This window comes from Anolis carolinensis, chromosome 3 (assembly GCF_035594765.1).
Source record: "Anolis carolinensis isolate JA03-04 chromosome 3, rAnoCar3.1.pri, whole genome shotgun sequence".
In the NCBI taxonomy this organism is placed as follows: Eukaryota; Metazoa; Chordata; class Lepidosauria; order Squamata; family Dactyloidae; genus Anolis; species Anolis carolinensis.
The window spans coordinates 66,832,764-66,852,966 of NC_085843.1; the positions used below are offsets into that span (position 1 = coordinate 66,832,764).

Sequence of the window (20,203 nt, forward strand, 5' to 3'; positions counted from 1 at the left end):
AGGAGAGGCAGGTAAGAAATGTATTGTTATTGTCATCACCATCATCATCATTCCAGGATTTTCTAGGGCTTCCTGCAGATATCTATAGTCAACTTCTGTGGAATGCTGACCACATAATCACACGAAAGGACCCAAAGATTCCTAGAGAAAACATTTTGAATAAAATAGCATCTGAATAATAAAATTGTCAGAAGTGAAACCTACATATGGGGCTAGCTGACTACATATGGTACACTCTCAACTCTTCAGCAGGAGGAATGCAATCCCATAGTCCAGGGACATTATGTTAATGCTCAGAAAATAAACTGCCTCTTCAGATGAGGACAGAATTTAAAAATTACTGGTAATGTATTTATGGATAGGGTTTTCAATTCTAATATCTACATGCAAGGATTTCTATGGGCAAAGACTTTGTCACAAGAAGCATAAAGAAGCAATTATTTCCATGAGGTATTACAGGTTTATTCCTTTGAAGCCATATACTGGTATTAAGCATTAGAAATTCACCTACAAAACTGAAACCCAATTCTGCACATATTAACATAATATGAACTGTCATTCCAAAAGGAGTGGTGTGCTTAGATTTTTTTCTATTAAGATACAATCCATGCCCAATAAATTCTACACTGTTGAAGACGGAAAATAATGCATTACAGCCACTGAGATTGTGTCTTTGGGAAACAAGTTTTTTAAAACAATTTCCATCATGAAATATAAGTACACTGACCTGAAAAGGGGATAAACAATCATTACACAAGGCAAAATGTTACTTACAATCATTCAAAATCTTTATAAAGAGATGTGGAAAAGTACCTAAAATAGTTGGTTCTTTATATAAAATTTCAGTAATAAAATATTGCTTGCAATAAATAAAAAAATGTAGATTCCATGAATATTGGTTGCACCATCATTTCTTGATATTTCACTTCCATGGTTATTTACAGTCAGTCAGAAGTCTTTCTGTTAAAACACGCTGAAACACTTATCATTTGCGACTGCAAAGAACACTGCTAATTACAGGAAAAGGCAACTTCCAGAGCCAAATGTGCCCTCCCCCCCCAATGTATCTAATACTGTATGCATCTTCCCCTGCATCTTGTAATACCTTTTCCAAAATACTGGTTGACTGTGTAACCATATGGGATAGATCAATAATGTTGGAAAAAGCATGTTTTGCTGTGTTTATATTGATATATTCGATTTCATTCCCGCTCGTCCCATTTGAAGGCATGGCAATTTTGAACAGTTCTTTAACAGTTGCTCAATAGAAATGTGACGGCCATTAAGTTGTGAAGTCAAGGAGTCCTTCTCCTGTAGTTGCTCAGTCAGTTCTTTAGACACATCTGAAAGAAACAATGGAATCTAATTAATCAAGAACTGGAGAAAAGGTGCCTTCGTTTAGAGTGCAACTGCATACTTTCATTTATGAAATTTAATTTAGGTATTTTTGTAACCCAGCCCTCCAAGATTTTTATATCAATTCCCAAATAATGTTCCTAAACTCCTTTCCACCTGCTGTGGAATGTGGATGAAAAACTGCTTTCTGCACTCGGCAATAGAGACCATTTGTTTTAGATTATTGTTGTTCTAAGAACTGACAAGGCACTGCTGAAACTATAATGAATCTTACCTTGGACTTGCTTGAATATCTTTTCATTCAGCTGTTCCACCTCTTTAAGAGTCATTAAACTCACTGAAACAAAAAAGTAGCAAACAAATATTGTAACAGTTAGCCAACAGAGCAGGTTTGGGAAAGATGAGAGGAGGGGTACTGTAGGACAGATTTATAAACATTCCTATCCAATAATTGCCTTCCACATTAGGTCAAATCTCAATCTCTCTCTCTCTCTCTCTCTCTCTCTCTCTCTCTCTCTCTCTCTCTCTCTCTCTATATATATATATATATATATATATATATATATATATATATATATGATTGATGGAATCCCGGCGACAAGTAAAACAACACAACTAAACACCCCCACACCTCAAAATTTAGCAGCACAACCCCTCTCATCCACACCTCTAGGTTCATACAACAAAAATAAACAACAGGAACCACCACGGGGCCTAAGAAATCCAAAAATCCAAATTTGGTCTACCAAATTTAGCCCTTTATTTCGACGCCTGTGGATTAGACTGGGTAAGGGATTGGATAAATTTAAGTAATAAGAAAATACTAACCCTGGAAGGTCATGATTTGAGGGCCGGCTGGCACGTGTACCTCTGGTACAATAGGAAAACAGTGGAAAAAAATTTCGGCAACCACTTTATCCGGTCGGCATTATTAAAAATATGGGATAGATATAAACAAAGACTTTATAGGAAAACCCCACTCTGGGTCTCCCCCCTGGAGACACACCAAAGAAGAGAGCTTGGTTGGATTAAATGGCCCACGTATAGGGAAATACTGAAGAGAGAAAGAAATGAACTAAGGTTGAAAACGTTAGAGGAATTAAAAAACAAGTATGAAAACATGACTTGGCTCCAATATTACCAACTAAAAGAATACTATAACAAAGATAGGGCAAATGGATTTGAAGATAAAATAACATTGTGGGATGAAATGCTCCTTAAGCAAAAGAAGACCATAGCAAGTATCTACAAAATTCTATTAGGATGGAGTACTGAAGAGGTATCAATTAAACAATGTATGATAAAATGGGCAAGGGATATAGGAAGAACAATTACACTAGACGAATGGGAAATAATCTGGAAAAAAAAGTTAAATTATACATACGCCTACGACCTAAAAGAAAATTTAAAGATGTTTTACCAATGGCATATGACACCGAAGAAAATTACAAAATTTGCAAAAGATAAGAATATCAAATACTGGAAGTGTGGGAAAAGAGATGGTACCTATCTACATATGGGGTGGACCTGTGAAAAAATAAAATCCTATTGGAGAGAGATACATAACAAGTGTCAGAAGATTCTAAAGATAAAAATTCCTTTAGTTCCAGAATACTTCCTATTGGGGATGTCCAACATGCAATGGGGAAAGAACGAAGATAAAATATTTACTTATTTAACAACCGCAGCCAGAATAGTGCTTGCCAGACTATGGAAACAAAAAGCAATACCAAATAAAGAGGATTGGATAGAGAAAATATGGGATATAATGAATATGGACCAATTAACCTTTCTACTATCAAGAACACATAATAAACCAAAGACGATGACAAACTGGACACCGGTAAAGGATTGGATGAAGAACGAAAAAATTAAAATACTGATATAACGCCTAATAACAGACCGAGACAAAGCAACTATCGAAGACAAACGCAGTGAAGAAGGAAAACAACAGTTGAAAACATCATCTGATAAGAGACCATTATAGAGAAGAAGGGAAGTCAAGAAAGAAAAGACTCCCAACCCCTCACCCCTTTCCCCCCCCCTTTTCTTATCTTTGTCCTTTTTTTCTCTTTTTTCTTTTTTTCCCCTCTCTTTCTCCTATTCTTTCTATTTCGGCATTGTGCAAATCCTTCCCCCCCCCCCCCCCCCAAAATCCACTACGGTGGTTTTTCTTTTTAACTATTTTATGTTTGCAACACTCAATAAAAATTTATTAAAAAAAAAAAACGCTCCATGTGCGCCTCCGCCAAAACAAACCCCAGGCACGGACAGAACAACCCCCACCCCTCCCCTCAACAGGCGCTCCCGCGCGCTCCCGCCCACCAACAAAAACTCACCCAGCGGCCCTCAACATGGCATCAGGGAGGTTGGACCAGCAAGGCCTGCATGGAGCCCCCCACCGCCACCCTCCGGCAAGGCCTGGCTGGGACCGGGGCCGGGGGACGCGGCCAGGAGAGGGCCCAGAGGCCAGGCCTCATCCCCGGCCACCCTCCTCTGGGGCCTCCTCCTCCTCCTCATTGTCGTCAGGGAAACAGAGCGAGGTGGGAGGAAGGGAGGGGCCTTGCTCACGTCACCCCGTCAAACAGGCACACCGATGCCACGGAGGTATGGAGGGGCGGGGGCCAGGAGGAGGGGGAAGTAGGAAGAGTTCTCCCTCAATTACTTTCAGTTTCTCCTCCTCTACACCTCAATTATAATAAAAATAATCACAACCACAACAATAATAATCAACAGCTTCACATGCAAGAAGCACCCAGGCACTGAAGCTGCAAGGTCATTCAGTGCTAATCAAGCTCGCCAATGGCAACATTCACACTTGGCCTCCAAACAGACAATACAGTAGAGTCTCACTTAGCCAAGCTTCACTTATCCAAGGCAGTCTGCCATTTAGTAGTCAATGTTTTCGAACTAAATGTTGCAATGTTTGCGTGCTAAATTCGTAAAAACAGTAATTAATACATAACATTACTTTATATCGTATGTAATAATTACTATGGTCTAATAAGAAATCAGAACAATAGAATCTCTAAAATCAGGACACTAAATACAAAACAACACTCAAAACACAGGGACATTCCAGACATGGGAATTCCACACAGGAAATAATCAGGCCCAGCTAACACCTCCCAACAAAGGATTTCCTCAACCAGGAAACAGCCAGGCCTCGAACCTCCAAGGCCATTCAATACAAATCAAAGTAACTAATTGCAACATTCATACTTCCTGCACTCAGACTATTCATTCCTATTCAACCTGCCCAATCAACAATTCCACAAGGTAGAAAGCGGCCAGGCTTCAAAGCACCAACACTATTCACTCCTCTTCAATCTGTCAAACCAATATTTCCCCCACATAAAAAACCCTCACGTTTGGAAGCCATCAGGCCACTCCGTCCCATTCAACCAGCCGAAGCAAGGAGGCCCCTATATAGAAAGCACCCAGGCTTGGAAGCAACAAGGCTATTCAGTGGAATTCCAAATGGCCACAGCAATGCGTGGCAGGGCACAGCTAGTAGCTATGTTAAGGGTAAGCAGGATCTATGTAGCCCTTAGTAGTAATTCACTGTCAGGATTTTTTATTATAGTTTAAAATATAAATAAAAAAAATCATATTCCCTACACAGGCATGATTAAAACAGTGCATACTTAAAAGTGAAAAAATAAATGAAATGAATGCAAAACCTTTATCTGGGATTCGAAAACTAATTGTACAAAGTGAACAGCGTATCTGGTCAAAAATGCACTCTCATAAAAGTTTTCTCAAAAACAAACAAACAAAGAACAAAGAAAGAAAGAAAAAAAAGCTCTGTGTTCCTAAAAACAGTTTTTGACAAAGTGCTGGAGATTACATATTAGTTTAGGGAACTTAAAACAAAGACATTATGTTTACTAGTATACCATATCACTAAACTTGGAAAATGTCAATTCAACAAGAACATAGACAAAGCCATTTCAAAGGGAAGGTTTTCTTTGTATTATAGGGTACTTAGTAGTTAGATGGTAATTCCCAAAGCTATTCTGACAAGTTCTGCTTTAGTGCACCAATTAAACATCCACTCTTTTTCCACTGTCAATAACCTTCAGAAAACTTTGTTCAATTATTCAATGTTATTTTAAAAATGGAAAATTACAGACTGGAAAAAGCATCCAGAGATAACATACAAATTTCACCATTTCATCCACTTACACTGTTCCCTGCTGTACTGAAGACGTCTCCTTCGGACACAGGCATTGGAATCTTTTTTAGTTTTTCCAATTTCTGATGGCTGGTTATGATTGGGCCACAATGTATTACTACAACAAAATGTACTACCTGTCTGTTGAAGTATATCAAGTCGAAAATCACTGGACTCCCTTGATTCTAGGATATTTTGTGAGCCGTCTGAAATACTCTCAGTGTTTCCATCTATCCATTTTGCAGAATATTTAGGAACCTGGGAATCTGACTGTGGAAGTAGCTTTCTTTCTCTCTGATGTCTAAAGCTAAAAAGCCAGTGCTGTGTTTGTTTTGAACCTTCTGAATCCAAATCTTTATTTTGTGCATACTGTATAATCCTGTTAATTTTCTTGCTCAAGATGTTTTTCACTTCTGCGTATGTACTCTTGGAGAGTTTTGACCGTGGACAACTCTGTTTTTCTATTAAGTGGAATTTCTCAAAGCAGTCTCTATGTCCCCTTAATGAACTTGTGTGCAGAAGATCAGACTTTGGTATTCCTGAAAAGAGAAAAAAGTTACAAGCGGGAAAAATGTTAATATATTGCACTTTTAAAAAAATGACTATTCTTTATGAATATGTCACATTATGTAAATGTAAAATGCAAACAATTTCTTTTACTAAGAAATAATGATTTATATAATTTTGGAGAGATTAAATCTAATTATTTCCACAATGCATTTTAGCACATATGCAAAGCTGATTGAAAATATGACAGTCAAATTGATATAGTTCAAATAGCCATAGTAGAAGGATAGTGCAAAATGTTACGATCTTGTGATGCCTCATGGGCCTTGTAGTCCTGTGCCTAGTGTCACTGTGGTAGATGAGGATGAAAACATGGGGTTTTCTCCGGATCAACAGCCAGAGTCTTTCCAGATGCCTGATGTTCTTGTCCAAGAACCAATTAAAACTGACCTTGACCAACGCTCACCTCCCTTCGCTAGAAAGCAATCCTTCTCGGCAGATAGGGGAGTGAAAGAGAGAATTCGCAGGAGTGCCCGAATTGCTGCCAAGCAAGACACTGATTAGCCATGTTTCCCCTGGGAAAATCCAGAGAGTCTCAACACCTGCAAATTGGGTTTCGTTCCCTGTTCTCTAGGGAAAGAGAACACTGGACGCCCGTTTGGCGGGAAACGAGACACAGATAAAAGTATCGGGCTCTGTTGATTCTTTGCGGAGACAACAGCTCAGCTTCGGGAGTGAATTCCATGTTTCCAGCCTAGTGTGGACTTTGCTAAGTCCGCAATCCAGTTTCTTTGCCTCGCCTGTTCAAGTATCCAAGAATTGCCTTGCTTTGCTCTCAGCCACGGATTTTGTTCTTAGAATCAAGTTTTTGGACTACCTTGCCTTGTTTTGAACCACGGACCTTGTTTCCTAGATCCAAGCCATATTCCCAGCCTTCTTGTGGATTTACCTTGTGCCTTGAAAGACTTTGGACAATTCCCCACACTATTGCCTGGCAATAGTGTGTGTTTCGGTAATTGGATTTTACCTTTGAACTCTAATATCATTTATTGGACAAACTATTCCTGGACTATTTTAGGCCTCATTTGAAAGGTCTGTTTCTGGACTATATTCTCTACTTGCTTTTATCCTTCTTATATATTTCCTTAATAAAGGTATTAGATAGTTTTATTGGCCTCCGTGTTTGGTTCTTGGTGCTCCGCTGCCGCTGGTGCGTGACAGATCTACAAATGTTGAGATTGCGCACAAGAGAAGCTAACACCACAGAATACAAAGGAACAAGTGTTTTCACATGATGCTTTCGAATTTCTACTTCCATCTATTGTAGAATATCAGAATATTATTTAATTTTGTCCAAATAAAGTTTAATGCAATGTTAGTCAACACTCCATTACTGCCATTGAGCCACTACTTCATTCTGACAGTGTAATTAGGAAGGGAGTGAATTCAGTGATGGATATGCTTAGATGGAAGGACCCATCTCTCATGATACTAACAAGTCTGCTTAAATTCAGTGTTAAGTCAGATATTGCATTAAGACTTCAATATATGTAATTCAGCTCACTAAGTCAACCGAATCCTGTTAAGATGATGGTTTACTACTTAGAGGAGGGGAAGGGTGACTCCAGCAGCCAAGAGAATACTTTCTGTTCCTGGCATCATCTGAGGGATCTTTCATGCCAAAGTGATAACAGGATGTGATATTTATTGCTATAGTTATTAGGGTGTTTTTTTTTAAAGAATAAATATCCAAACAATGTCTGCTGTCCCAGATTATTTTCTGGCAGTTCTCAGCACCTGCAGTGACATTTTATACCCATTCTCCAATGGATTTCCTTTTTAATTTCAAGGCAAATCAGAGCTTATGGGGTATAATGTACTAGTGCTATAATGTACTAGTAATATGGCACCTCTTCACTATGTTTTAACTACCAAAAGACAAAAAAATCACAGGGAAAATGTGCATTTCAAATCATAGGGCCAACTTGGCAAACCATGCCTCAGTTTAAAAAACAACCCTCGAAATGCCACTGATAAAGAGTACAAAAGTAAGATGCAGACACTCTCTCAGAACCACTGTCAAAATATCTCTGAGAATTCTCAGAGGATTGAAGAAGTTACAGCAGAGCGAAGGATAACTCCCATCTAAAAACAAGGCAAAAAAGACTGAGCAACTATCAATTAGTCAGCTTGCCATTAAAACGAAGAACAGTTTTAGACAGACAATTAAACAGCCTGCCTGTATACACTTAAGAATGCTGTGATTGCTGAAAGCCAGCATGATTTTCTCAAAAAACAAGGCATGAGACATGAGTTAGCTTGAGCAGGGAGTGCTGTGGCTATATTTCAACTTGATTTCAGTAAAGCTTTTGATAAGTTCCCCTGTGATACTCTTGCAAGCAAGCCAATGAACTATGGGGGTGACTGTGCTACTGCTAGGAAGATTCGTAACTGGTTAACATACTAAATAACAAACACAAACCTTGCTGAAAAATTAGACCTGCTGATAGTGATAACACACAAGACGAAATAACAAGTCACAACGGATAGAACAGGGAGGACTGAAGGTAGAATGAATGTTGCAGAGCTGTATACTGTATTTCATATTCGCACTGAAGCTGTGTGATTATTTTAGTCTAAATGTTAAATCCAAAGGAGCACCTTCCTGCAGACTTGCAAATTAACAGACAAATAAACCCCAGTCGAAAATGACTTATATGTATATGGCTTCCTATTAGAGAAGTTTTATTTGAATACCAAAGGGGACTCTTATGTAGATTTCCTTTTCCTTTACAACGGAAGAAACTTTTACTACAGCAGAGAAAACCAGAGCTAGACAGCTCATTTTTTATTAAGTATTTTAGAACAAGTACCACTATATTTGAAGTTGGTGTTTACTCATATTACTTCTGTTTTCCACAATGAAAGATCTCATTATATGTTAACAGCCAGTGTTAGCTTTTGAACCCAGCTCATGTTGTTCTGTTACACAATAGCTGCTGGGCTTGTTTTCTTTTTATATGCAAGTCCCTGCTCCTCTGAGTTTTGCCAGCAGCTGTGTGAGTTCAGAGAACAAAGAATAAGTGCATACAGAGCGTTGTTGCCAGGACTTGCAGCAAAACTATAATCTACTTTGTGAAGCTCTTCACCTTCAAAACCCCCACCTTCTCTCAAGGTTGGTTGGCATCTGAGTACTTCGTTGAGAAGAGATTTCTACTATGAAAATCATTATTAAATAAATGCCTCTTCAGGATTTGGGGTTGGGGTGTGTGTGAGTAAATGTGTGTAACAGAATTTTCTAAAAGAGGATTTTCTGAAGGTGTTGCTTCAGGGTTTTTTTTTTTTTTTTAGTAACTCACTTTTATCAAAATCAATGGCACAATTCCAAGCATGTGTGTCAACCGAATTTAAAAAAATCAAAACAAAATGCTGATGTATATTTCAATCAATAAAAAATAAATAAATATTTCAATTAACCATTTGTATATAAGTATAGCAACACACACATATATGTATATACCTTCAACTCATTTGAGAACTTACTCAACTCTTTCATTGGGTTTCTTAGCAAGAAATAGTTAGTACATAGGTGAACTTATTTGGTTTTATGTGTTTCAAAAGTTGTTCCTAATTGTATATAAATCCCCTGATTAAAACACAAGCAATAGTGCCAAAATAGCCTTTTCTAACATATTTTCTCCAACATTACTTGAGATTAATAAATAGGAAGCCATTGTTCCCACCATAAATGTGAATATGATCCTGGCAACAAAATGAATCTCTAGAAACTTTAAGATTACCAATTGTGTAAGTTTGTTCTTTGTGTCCTCTCCCATTTTGCCTGTATGCAGGATGCATTCTCAGTATCAAAGATGAATGAGAATGTCTATGATTTACTTCTTCTGAAGGTACTTCTAAACTAATTTATCTCTTCAGTAGTCTGCTGACAGTTCATCATATACATACTACTTCATTACTGAATTAGCATTCAACCTTCATAGCCCCTTTGCAACGTTTATTTAGCTATCAGCTTCAGAAGAAATACATCTAAGAATATATTTCCTACCAATAGAATCTAGCTATTATTCAATATTGAAACCTATCTGACTTCAGTAGAGCTTCGCATTTTCACATATTCCACATTAATTTACTCCTAAGGATCACCTACTAGTTGAACAATATTTGGAGAACTGGAAATAAAAAACAGAAATTCCCATCTGCAAGCATTTCCTGAGGAACAACCCCAATATACCAAACACACAAGATATATTTATTTATCTATTGTAAATAATAATAACTTTATTCTTATATCCTGCCACCATTTCCCCGAAGGGACTCGGGGAGGCTTACATGGGGACCAAGCCCAGCATAAACAAGAATTACAAAGTAAAACACATCGTAAAAATACATAATCAATTGACATCAACGAGTAGAAGGAAAAAGTGGGTATGTTCAAATTCGAGAGGGCAGGGCAAGGGTTTGTGCAAAATGCAGACTATAGGGCCAGGGCTAGGAGTAAAGTGATGAAAACCCCAAAACAATAACTTAGGGCTGGGCAGGATCATGTTGTGATTCAGCCTGGGTCTAGGATTGACTCTGATGAGGAAAGACAGGTTCAGGCTCAGAATCAGCCTGAAAGGCCTGCTGTTTGGGAAGAAGAGCAGCAGAGGGTGCAAGTTCAGTTTCCCACAGATAGGGCTGGACTGGATGGCCCTGAACCCATGGAAGCCAGCCAGGTGCATACTGACATGGGAACGGGAGAAGGGAGGTTGGAAGATTCCCAGATGAATACTGAGCCTCAGAGAAATAACGAGCAGGCTGACCTTGATAGCATGGGCTAGATAGATAGGGCTGAGCGTTTGGAATTAAGGGTTTGGCGTAGTGCTAGGATTGCAAACAGACGAGGGGGAGGTGCGGGGACAGATAAATGCTTTCATGTTTTGCAGAGATTGTTAAAAGGGATGCTTTGGGGAAAAGCGGTTGTCAAAGCAAGTTTCTTGCTACGGGAGAAGCAGCTCGAGTGCTGCGCTTTGGATTACCCTAATGCCATGTATTCATGTTTCTTGGATATTTGTCATGCTCTTCTTGGATATTGCTTATTCCTGATAAGCTCTGGACTTATACTTCAAGACTATATTTGTAACTGACTCTTGGTGCCTTACTTTGCTTTTTGAAGAACTTCCTTCCATCTTTTTTGAAATAAACTATAAAGACTTAAACCTGTTGTGGGGTTTCTGTGTTGTAGCAAGGTGAACTCAAGGCTGAGGTGCGACAGATCAGGAGCTAAACTGTCATTCAAAGGCGCATTGGAACATCCAAGTTTTCAAGTCTTTACGGAAGGTGGACAAAGTGGGGGCTAATCTAATCTCCTTGCGGAGAGAGTTCCAGAGCCAGGGGGCCAACACCAAGAAGGCCCTCTCTGGCAGATCTTAGAGCTCATGCCAGTTTGTAGGAGAAGATACAGTCATGAAGATAATGCAATTCCATTGCCACCATGGGCACTAATAGCCCAACCATCTAGTTCTTCTCCAACAGAAAAACAGGCATTTTTGCAAGTATGTGATGTTACTCTGTTGCCAGGAATGGAATAATCATGGGAAAGACAACTTGTTACTTTGGGGTTCATGGTTGTGGCTGTTTTCCTATGAGCTTTTCATGGCTTCCTGCATAGTTACATTGCTTTAAAATGAGCAAATTCAGTCTAGCAGATCCTAAGTAAGAGGCTATAATTTCATCTATACTTACATTTATAGGACATGAGGGTTAAGCTACAAGAAAGATCAATCAATATGTTCATATTTTCAGCCTACATCCTGGAGGGAGGTAGATCTGTGTTTTAAGCTGCTTTGCTATAATCATACTTTTTTGTTTAAAACTTCAGATGTTCCCCCCTCCCCCACAACTGGGGAATGTCTTTCTGTTTTGAAATATTGATAGACATAACAGGAAACTCCTGTAATTAGCTTGAGCTGAAACAATAAACAAAATAAAGAGTCAAGGAACATAACAGACTACACAAGGCAGATCAACCTCTTCCTACTAGCAATAGCTGGATCTTCTAAGGCACTATTTCTCAGACTATTTGAAGTGATGGACTGGCAACTTCACAATGTCCCTCCCCCAAATAGATGGGTTTAGGGAACAATACTGTATCCACACTGGCTATAATTGTTTCTTTCATTCTTAGAATCTATGTGCTCACCAGTGCTAGAATAACATTTGGTTTCCTTATTGTTATATCACCCTTCTTTCCTTGGCAACTTAACAAAAATTAGAGATCAATTTAATACTTTTGGAAGAGACTGAGAAAAAGGTGAGCTATCTTGTTTAGTCTGAACTGAACTTTTTTGAACCCCAGGAAGGAAAGGAATCTTGGTGCCCCCTAAAGTTTATTTGAAATTCCTAGACCTAGAGAGAATCCCTAACCTTCCTGAAAAATGTGAAAGTATATAGGTACTTCAAGAGTTCAGCGGCTGCAATCAAGCTATAAACTCAGCCAAGGACCAATTCAGTTACCCCAGTGGTCTAGAACTTGGATCCACACAAAACAAACTGATTTTAAAAAATGAATTGAATGACTGGATATGATCTGTACAAGTGTATAAATGAGTTGCACAATTTGTCTATGGCGATTTGTTTAGATCTCGTAAAACTAATTATTGACAAAAAGTGTTTTAAATGTTTTTGTTCATTCTTTGGTTGAAAATGTACTGTGAACAATTTAAACATGTGATTTCCACTTTTCTGCTTTCCTTTTTCAAATGCTTCAAGATCATAACCTGTCTTAGCAATCTTGAGTTCCCATGGGGAGAAAGGCGAAGTATAAATCAAGTTAATAAAAATAATAATAATGCTTTAATGCTGACATAACTAACATTATATCATCCAAAGACAAGCAGAAAGCTCTTGTTATGAATTGCATTTCAGAATACGTAAGAAAAAAACATTTTGCAGTTGAAACTGTTTCGAAAACTGAGTTCTAATAGAGAAATCAAAGTACACTGATACATAAATAATCATGTGTTGTTTAATTACTAAGAACAAAAGAGAATACTGACTAACAAACTTAGCAATATTTCAAATCCATATTAAACAGACAGAGATATACAATAACTATAGATTAATTGACTTCTGAGGGGCTTAAAAGACCACTGATACAGTATTTATTAGCTATGCTATCATTTTAAATTCAGCAAATTAAAAAGTCCTCACTCAACTACCTAATATATTTTTTGCATCCACATTGAATCCATAAAACAATTTAAATCACTGGAAAACATCAGTTCTACATAATGCTGGAAATCTCCATGAATACAAAAGGCTCTGTATCTCAGCAGTCTGTCTTTGACAGAAAGCAATGACCATGTGATGGAACATCATTCTCTCTGCTTCACATTTTCATTGTATTCTAAAGTAAAATGCCTGAAATGACTTGAGATACAGTACATTGTATTTAATTTATATTCTATAAGCGATTTGTATTATAACTTGAAATACTGTATATTATATATGTTTCAGGAGAAGCCCACTTTCACAGCAAATATACTAAACTGTGAAAAACAGAATACACAGAGAGTTAATATGTGTTTACCATTATCATTATCCAAAAGCAACACTCCATTGGAGGCCACCTTTCTTCTAAATCTAGAATTTCTCAGTCTCCAATCTTAATGCTACAATATAATTGTACAATATTAAGCTACACTTACCTCCAATGTTTAGCTCAAAACAAATGTGGCAGAATGAGAGAGTCTCTCTTTCTGTTCCTAATTTGCATACACTGCAAACATTATCATCATTCAAGTCAATGTTAACAAACTGCTCTTCATTCATAGTGCCCCTAGAAGAGAAAAGTCCTGTTACCCAATGTAGCCCAAAGAAAACCACAATCTGGCACATCAATTTGCATGTGACTAAGGCTTCAAACTGAGAACTTTAATGTTTCAATACATCAGTGATTAAACTCTTTATGGTTTTTGTTTTCATTTCCCTACAATTAAAAACCACCATTCAATTTCTAGACATAGCATCTTCATTCTTTTCTTTTTACATGATGTAAGTATACAGGATTAACATTACTTTATTTTGTTGTTCAAGACCTAAATATTATAAAAACTCACTAGGCAAGCATTTAGATTATGCTCTCTTCCCTTGTACTCCAGCCTGACATGAAAGGAAAACAAAGCACTTTGCTTGAACATGCTCACTATGCTTTCCTGTGAACAATTAACTGTATCAAAGGATTTAAAAGCTTTATGCCAATTCAGCTTAGCAATCACTGCCAAAACCTTTTGCACTGTTTATTGCATATAGAAAAGAAAGGACATGTCCTGACTCATGACTTTTACTCATCTTTTCAATACTACCATTTTGATAGTTTTCCCAAGAGACCACAAAACTAGGGCCCCATCTACATTGATAGTTAGATAGATAGTTAGATAGAATAGTTTTCCCAAGAGACCACAAAACTAGGGCCCCATCTACATTGACCATGTAATGCAGTTTGAAGCTAGCTTCAAACTGCTGTGGCCAGACAACAAACACTCTCAAAAGTGTGTGAAAAAAACTCCTGAATAAGCATCAATGCTCTGTGGTTTGTGTAAACACCATTCAGTCCTCAAAATGGTTCTAGGAAAACACTTTATTCAATACTCATATGAAACTGCATTAAATGGCCAGTGTTGATGGGGCCACCATTTGGATATATTGCTCTGCTATAGATAACAGCAGCAATACATCACATCTATACAGGACAGAAGATATATAATTAAGTAATTTAATGTTACTTGATTTAAGAAACCAGTTTAACCTATATGCAGGAAGTAGTCTGGATTACTCATACGTAAACATCTCAACTAAGGCAAGATGGTATGATGCTCAATTCATTTGACATAGAGATGTCCTATCTTTGCAGGCAGGTAGAAAACAAAGAAAAACATGAAGCTAAAACTGTTGCCTTCAGTTTCAACCCAATTAACATGTTCATCTGATAATTAATGCTTTGGAAGTTGTAATACACCTCACTTACTCTCTTTAATGGAAACAGAAACCAAGTTTCTCAAAGACAGGTTTTTAAGTTTGCCAGATGCTGAGAAGTATATCTTCCCCTACTGACCATTACACGCATATTCACTTATTGCACTTTGACAGAAGGGAAAGCAAAACCAAAAATACAGTGACCTGGGTCTGGCTGCATTGAGCTTGAGCCTGCATTGAACTTATGGTTCTGATGCCCCAGGCTATGTCTATAGCTCATATTTCTGAACTGAGGGTGCCATTTATAAGTACTACCCCTGTATCTGTGGGGATATCTTCCAAGACTCCATGGAAACCTGAAACCATGGACTAGCAAACCTTATGTTTTTATGATAACTGGGTGATCATTTTCATGGTGTCTGTAAGTAAAACTGTGGATGCTGAATCCTTGCATAAGGTGCTCATATTGTACTTAAGTCTGGTGATTAAAGCCTACTAACCCTACCAAGTATTATTGCCTCAATTTATGAAATATATAAGACATAATTCAATGACATGATACTGCTCATTTTGCCAGGACAGGAGATGCATTGAAGACTGGTTTTTACAACAGCACTTGGAGGTAGACACCTTCCCAACCAGCCAAACTGGAAACTAACTGGGTCAACGTAGATGTGCTTGACATAATCTCAAAGGCAATCTGAGTGTACGTCAAACACATCCACAACTACCAACTTCTTAGACACCCTGCTGTAGCTATCGGGATGGTTTATTTTCCCTTTAAAAGAATCAACTCTGTTTTCAAGTCATGAAATGCCAACATTGAGCCTAGCTGCAATTCAGGGAACTCCACTCCTCCAGGCTGCTCTTGCACTTTTCAGAAAATGTTAAAACTTAGAACAACCTTAATGGAAAACAGGAAAAATTAAATGGGGAGACTGGCAAATTGAAAAGGATCAAAGAAACATTCAACCCAGATGTGGTAACCCAACTACACAGGTTGGGTATCCCTTATTAGAAATGTTTGGAGGGTCAACTGTGTTTTCCAATGAGGTGTTGTCTCATGATATGGCAAAATATAACAGATTCAGCTTAATCGTCTAATGAGTGTTGAGGCCTGATTTGCTCTAGGACTATTCATTTATCTTTTAAACGCAAACTATGCTACAGGTTGAGTACTCCTTATCTGAAATGCTTGGGGCCAGAAGTGTTTGGTATTTCATACACACATTAATAATTTCAATATACAGTAGACTCTCAGTAAACTACCTCATCATACATGATCATTTATCTCTCACACTAGAAGCAACTTGCAGTATGTTCTCAAATTACTTCGGACATGATTTTAAAAATCCATCCACTTTAATACACTTTAAACACAGTGACTACATCCTGTAGAATTCTGGAGATTGTAGTTTAAGGAAGAGCTTTTAAACTGCTCATCCAGAGAAGCACTGGGCCTCCCTAAACTACAAACCCCAGAATTCTGCAGGAGGCAGTCACTGTGTTTAAAGTGGATGGATTTTTAAAATCATGTCAGAAGTAATTTGAGAACATACTGCAAGTTGCTTCTAGTGTGAGAGAATTGGTTGTTTACACAGATGCTGCCCAGGAGATGCCCAGATGTGTTACCATCCTGCTGGGAGGCTTCTGCCATGTCCCCACAAGCTAGAGCTGAAAGATGGGAGATCACCCCATCTCGCAGATTCGAATCAGCAACCTTCAGATTAGCAACCAACCTTCAGGGCAGTAGTCCAGCCGGCACAAGAGTTTAACCCATTGCGCCACCACGGATAAATGCTATAGTGTGATGAAGCCGAGTAACTCAAGCAAGTGGAACTATCAAGCAACTGGCAAAAAATAAATGGATATTACATTCACAAAGCTGTTTTTATGATATAGCAAAACCATGTTGCACTAAGTTTGTCTTATTTACTTTAATGACTGTATTTCAATATTAATATCAAGTCAATACAGAATCCACGTTATGGTATAATGTGGGGAATAATTTTATGTTGCCCTATTTTTAATAGCAACACTCAAGTCCTCAGAAAATATATTTATCCAGCATCTATCAATCCCTAAGAGTTAACAGAGTCTACTGAATGTTAAAACGTAACATCTAGGCAGGCATTGGATAATTTGGGCCCTCCTTCCAGGTGTTTTGGACTTCAACTCCCACAATTCCTAACAGCCTCAGGCTCCTTCTTTAAGCAGCTGAGGGAGAAAAGGAAAGGGCCTGAGGCTGTTAGGAACACCAGGAGCAGGGGTCCCCAAACTAAGGCCCGGGGACCACATGCGGTCCATCGAAGCCATTTATCTGGCCCTGGCGGCAGCAGCGGCTCCCTCCTCCTCCACCAAGGAAGGCGTGTGCAGCGTGAGGGAGGAGGGAAAGGCCCAGCCTGTCCGACCTCCTTCCTCACCTGGTGCGTGCCTTCCAAAGCTTTGCTTGTTTATAATGGTATTTTAATTATTAATTATTAATTATTAAGGGGTGCTTTGCTAGTGCTTTTGGTGCACAAAGGCAGAAGGGGGTTGGACTAAATGGCCCAAGGGGTCTCTTCCAACCCTCTTTATTATCATTATTATTGACACAAAGACACAGAATAACACAGTAAACAAGATATATATGCTGGATTTCGTATCACAAAATCACAAGTTGAACACTTCCCAAGAGTTTACGACTGTGATTTTATGGTGATGATGATGATTATTAACAACATTGAGGCTTGGTGGCCATCTGTCAGGGGTGCTTTGCTTGTGCTTTTGGTGCACAAAGGCAGAAGGGGGTTGGACTAAATGGCCCAAGGGATCTTTTCCAACCCTCTTTATTATTATTATGATTAACATTGAGGATGTATTTGTTCCCGTTTGGTTTTTTTTTTTTTACTTCAAAATAAGAGATGTGCTGTGTGCATAGGAATTTGTTCAAAGGTTTTTTTTTTTCAACTATAGTCTGGCCCTCCAACGGTCTGAAGGACCGTGAACTGGCCACCTGTTTAAAAAGTTTGGGGACCCCGACCTGGAGGTAGGGGCCAAGTTTGCCCATGCCTGGCTAGCGAACATTTAAGGCCTCATTTGGGGACTATAAATCCAAAAGCATTTGTCCCATTATTTGTTTCCATATTGTTTTGTTAGACTAAAGCCAGAAATGACCCAATGTGCGTTTGAAAAGCATGTCCCAAAGATTACAACAGGTTTAATATCCCGCATCCAAAAGGCTTGAGACCAGAAGCGTTTGGAGGTCCTTCCACACATCCAAATAAATAACCCAGAACATCAAGGCAGAAAATACCTGCTTTGAACTGGGTTATCCGAGTCCACACTGCCATATATTCCAATTCAAAGCAGAAAGTGTGGGATTTTATTCAGCTGTGTGGAAGGGGCCTGGGAGATAAATATCTATATATGAATATATCATGAAATAGATAGGCATACAAAACAAAAGCCACTACACACACACACAGAGTAGGGTCTCGCTTATCCAACGTTCTATATTATGCAACGCAGTTTGCCTCCCGCCTGGATCGACAGCTGTTTCTCTAGGCAAGCAAGGACTGAACCTTTTACGGATTTAATTTCCGACAATGTTGTTACTTTAATTTCATTTTATGCTATTCTATATTTGTAGTCAATTTGTTAGTAGTCAATGTTTTCGTAGTCAATGTTGTCAATACACTGATGTTTTGGTGCTAAATTTGTAAATAGAGTAATTACTATGTAACGTAACTGTATTGAACTGCTTTTTCTGTCGACTTGTTGTAAAACAGGATGTTTTGGTGGTTAATTTATAAAAATACTGTATATGACTATATCATGAAATAGATAGGTAGACAGAACAAAAGTATATATATGTGTGTATATATATATACACACACACACACACACACAAGTTTTAAGTATAATTACATTAAAACTAGGGAGTTCTTTTTCAAACACCCTATATACACACATATATATATAGACAGTAGAGTCTCACTTATCCAACATAAATGGGCCGGCAGAATATCAGATAAGTGAAAAAGTTGGATAATAAGGAGGGATTAAGGAAAAGCCGATTAAACATCAAATTACGTTATGATTTTACAAATTGAGCACTAAAACATCATGTTTTGCAACAAATTGACAGAAAAAGCAGTTCAGTACATGGTAATTGTGCATGTACATGTAGTAATTATTGTATTTATGAATTTAACACCAAAACATTGCAATGTATTGAAAACATTGACTATAAAAACACTGACTACAAATAAAAATGCATAAAATGAACTTACAGTAGCAACACTGATGTAAATCCGTAAAAAAATCAGTCCTTGCTGCCTAGCGAAACAGCTGTGGAACCTGGCAGGAGGCAGACTGCGTTGGATAATCCAGAACGTTGGATAAGCAAGACTCTACCTGTGTGGCCAAATACAAACATAATGGCGCATCCTGGAGAGGAGACCTCATTTTGAACACGAAATTCATTTCTGTTTCATATACATCTCATTCTAACCGTAGCCTGAAGATACCTTTATATCTTAAACAATGACACACACAATGAGATATCTGGGAAGGGGGACGCCAGTCTAGAGCAGTGGTTCTCAACCTGTGGATCCCCGGATGTTTTGGCCTTCAACTCCCAGAAATCCCAACAGCTGGTAAACTGGCTGGGATTTCTGGGGGTTGTAGGCCAAAACACCTGGGGGACCCACAGGTTGAGAACCACGGCTCTAGACGAAACTCGTTTCGATTTCAAAGACACACATGGCCTGAAGGTATTTTTACACAGTCTTATCAAATCACGTCGCATACGAAGCAGTGCTGGAGTGCACTGAGCCTCACCCAGCCGCCGCCCGTGGCCCAGTCCTCGCCGCCCGCCCGCCCGCCTTCCTTCCTTCCTTCAGGAATTGGTTGTTATCAGGCGAAAGAGGCCCAGAAGACAAAACAGCAGCAGCAGCGCGGCGCAGCTCTCAACCCAGTCACCTCGCGAGGGCAGGCCCCGCCCCCTATCTGTCGCCGGACTAAACCATTCTTAGGAAGCAATGGGGGAGGCATGGGAACGTGGATGTCGGGGGGGGGACTCGCCTCTTTCTTCTCGTTGCCCTTTATCTTCCCTCTTTTCCACTTCTTCTGAGTCAAAAACCTTGTGTTATTTGCTCGCTATTTAGGTTTGGGTCGAAAAAGAGCTCTCTTCCCTACTTCGAA

General features: G+C 38.7%; 1 protein-coding gene across 2 annotated transcripts; it reads right to left on the minus strand.

Moving 5' to 3' along the window:
- Window positions 1-446: 446 nt before the first annotated feature.
- On the minus strand, window positions 447-19,996 carry c3h21orf91 (chromosome 3 C21orf91 homolog). Of its 2 annotated transcripts, XM_062975010.1 has the most exons (5): window positions 19,841-19,996; window positions 13,750-13,880; window positions 5,545-6,072; window positions 1,631-1,693; window positions 447-1,343 (listed from the first exon to the last, which is right to left on the minus strand). In XM_062975010.1, exons 2-5 carry the CDS (start codon window positions 13,871-13,873, stop codon window positions 1,183-1,185), a joined length of 876 nt encoding a protein of 291 aa, XP_062831080.1. In that variant the 5' UTR covers window positions 13,874-13,880; window positions 19,841-19,996; the 3' UTR covers window positions 447-1,182. The 2 variants fall into 2 exon arrangements, with proteins under 2 accessions (XP_062831080.1, XP_062831081.1); XM_062975011.1 differs by lacking the exon at window positions 19,841-19,996 and having other exon boundaries at window positions 5,671-6,072.
- Window positions 19,997-20,203: the final 207 nt, after the last annotated feature.

Excerpts from the sequence above, each read along its gene's own strand:
- c3h21orf91 (XM_062975010.1), bottom strand. The coding sequence starts at position 13,873 with ATGAATGAAGAGCAGTTTGTTAACATTGACTTGAATGATGATAATGTT. Across the intron at positions 6,073-13,749 it reads TTTTGAGCTAAACATTGGAG|GAATACCAAAGTCTGATCTT; the intron begins GTAAGTGTAGCT and ends TTCTCTTTTCAG. Across the intron at positions 1,694-5,544 it reads TCAGTACAGCAGGGAACAGT|TGAGTTTAATGACTCTTAAA; the intron begins GTAAGTGGATGA and ends TTTTTGTTTCAG.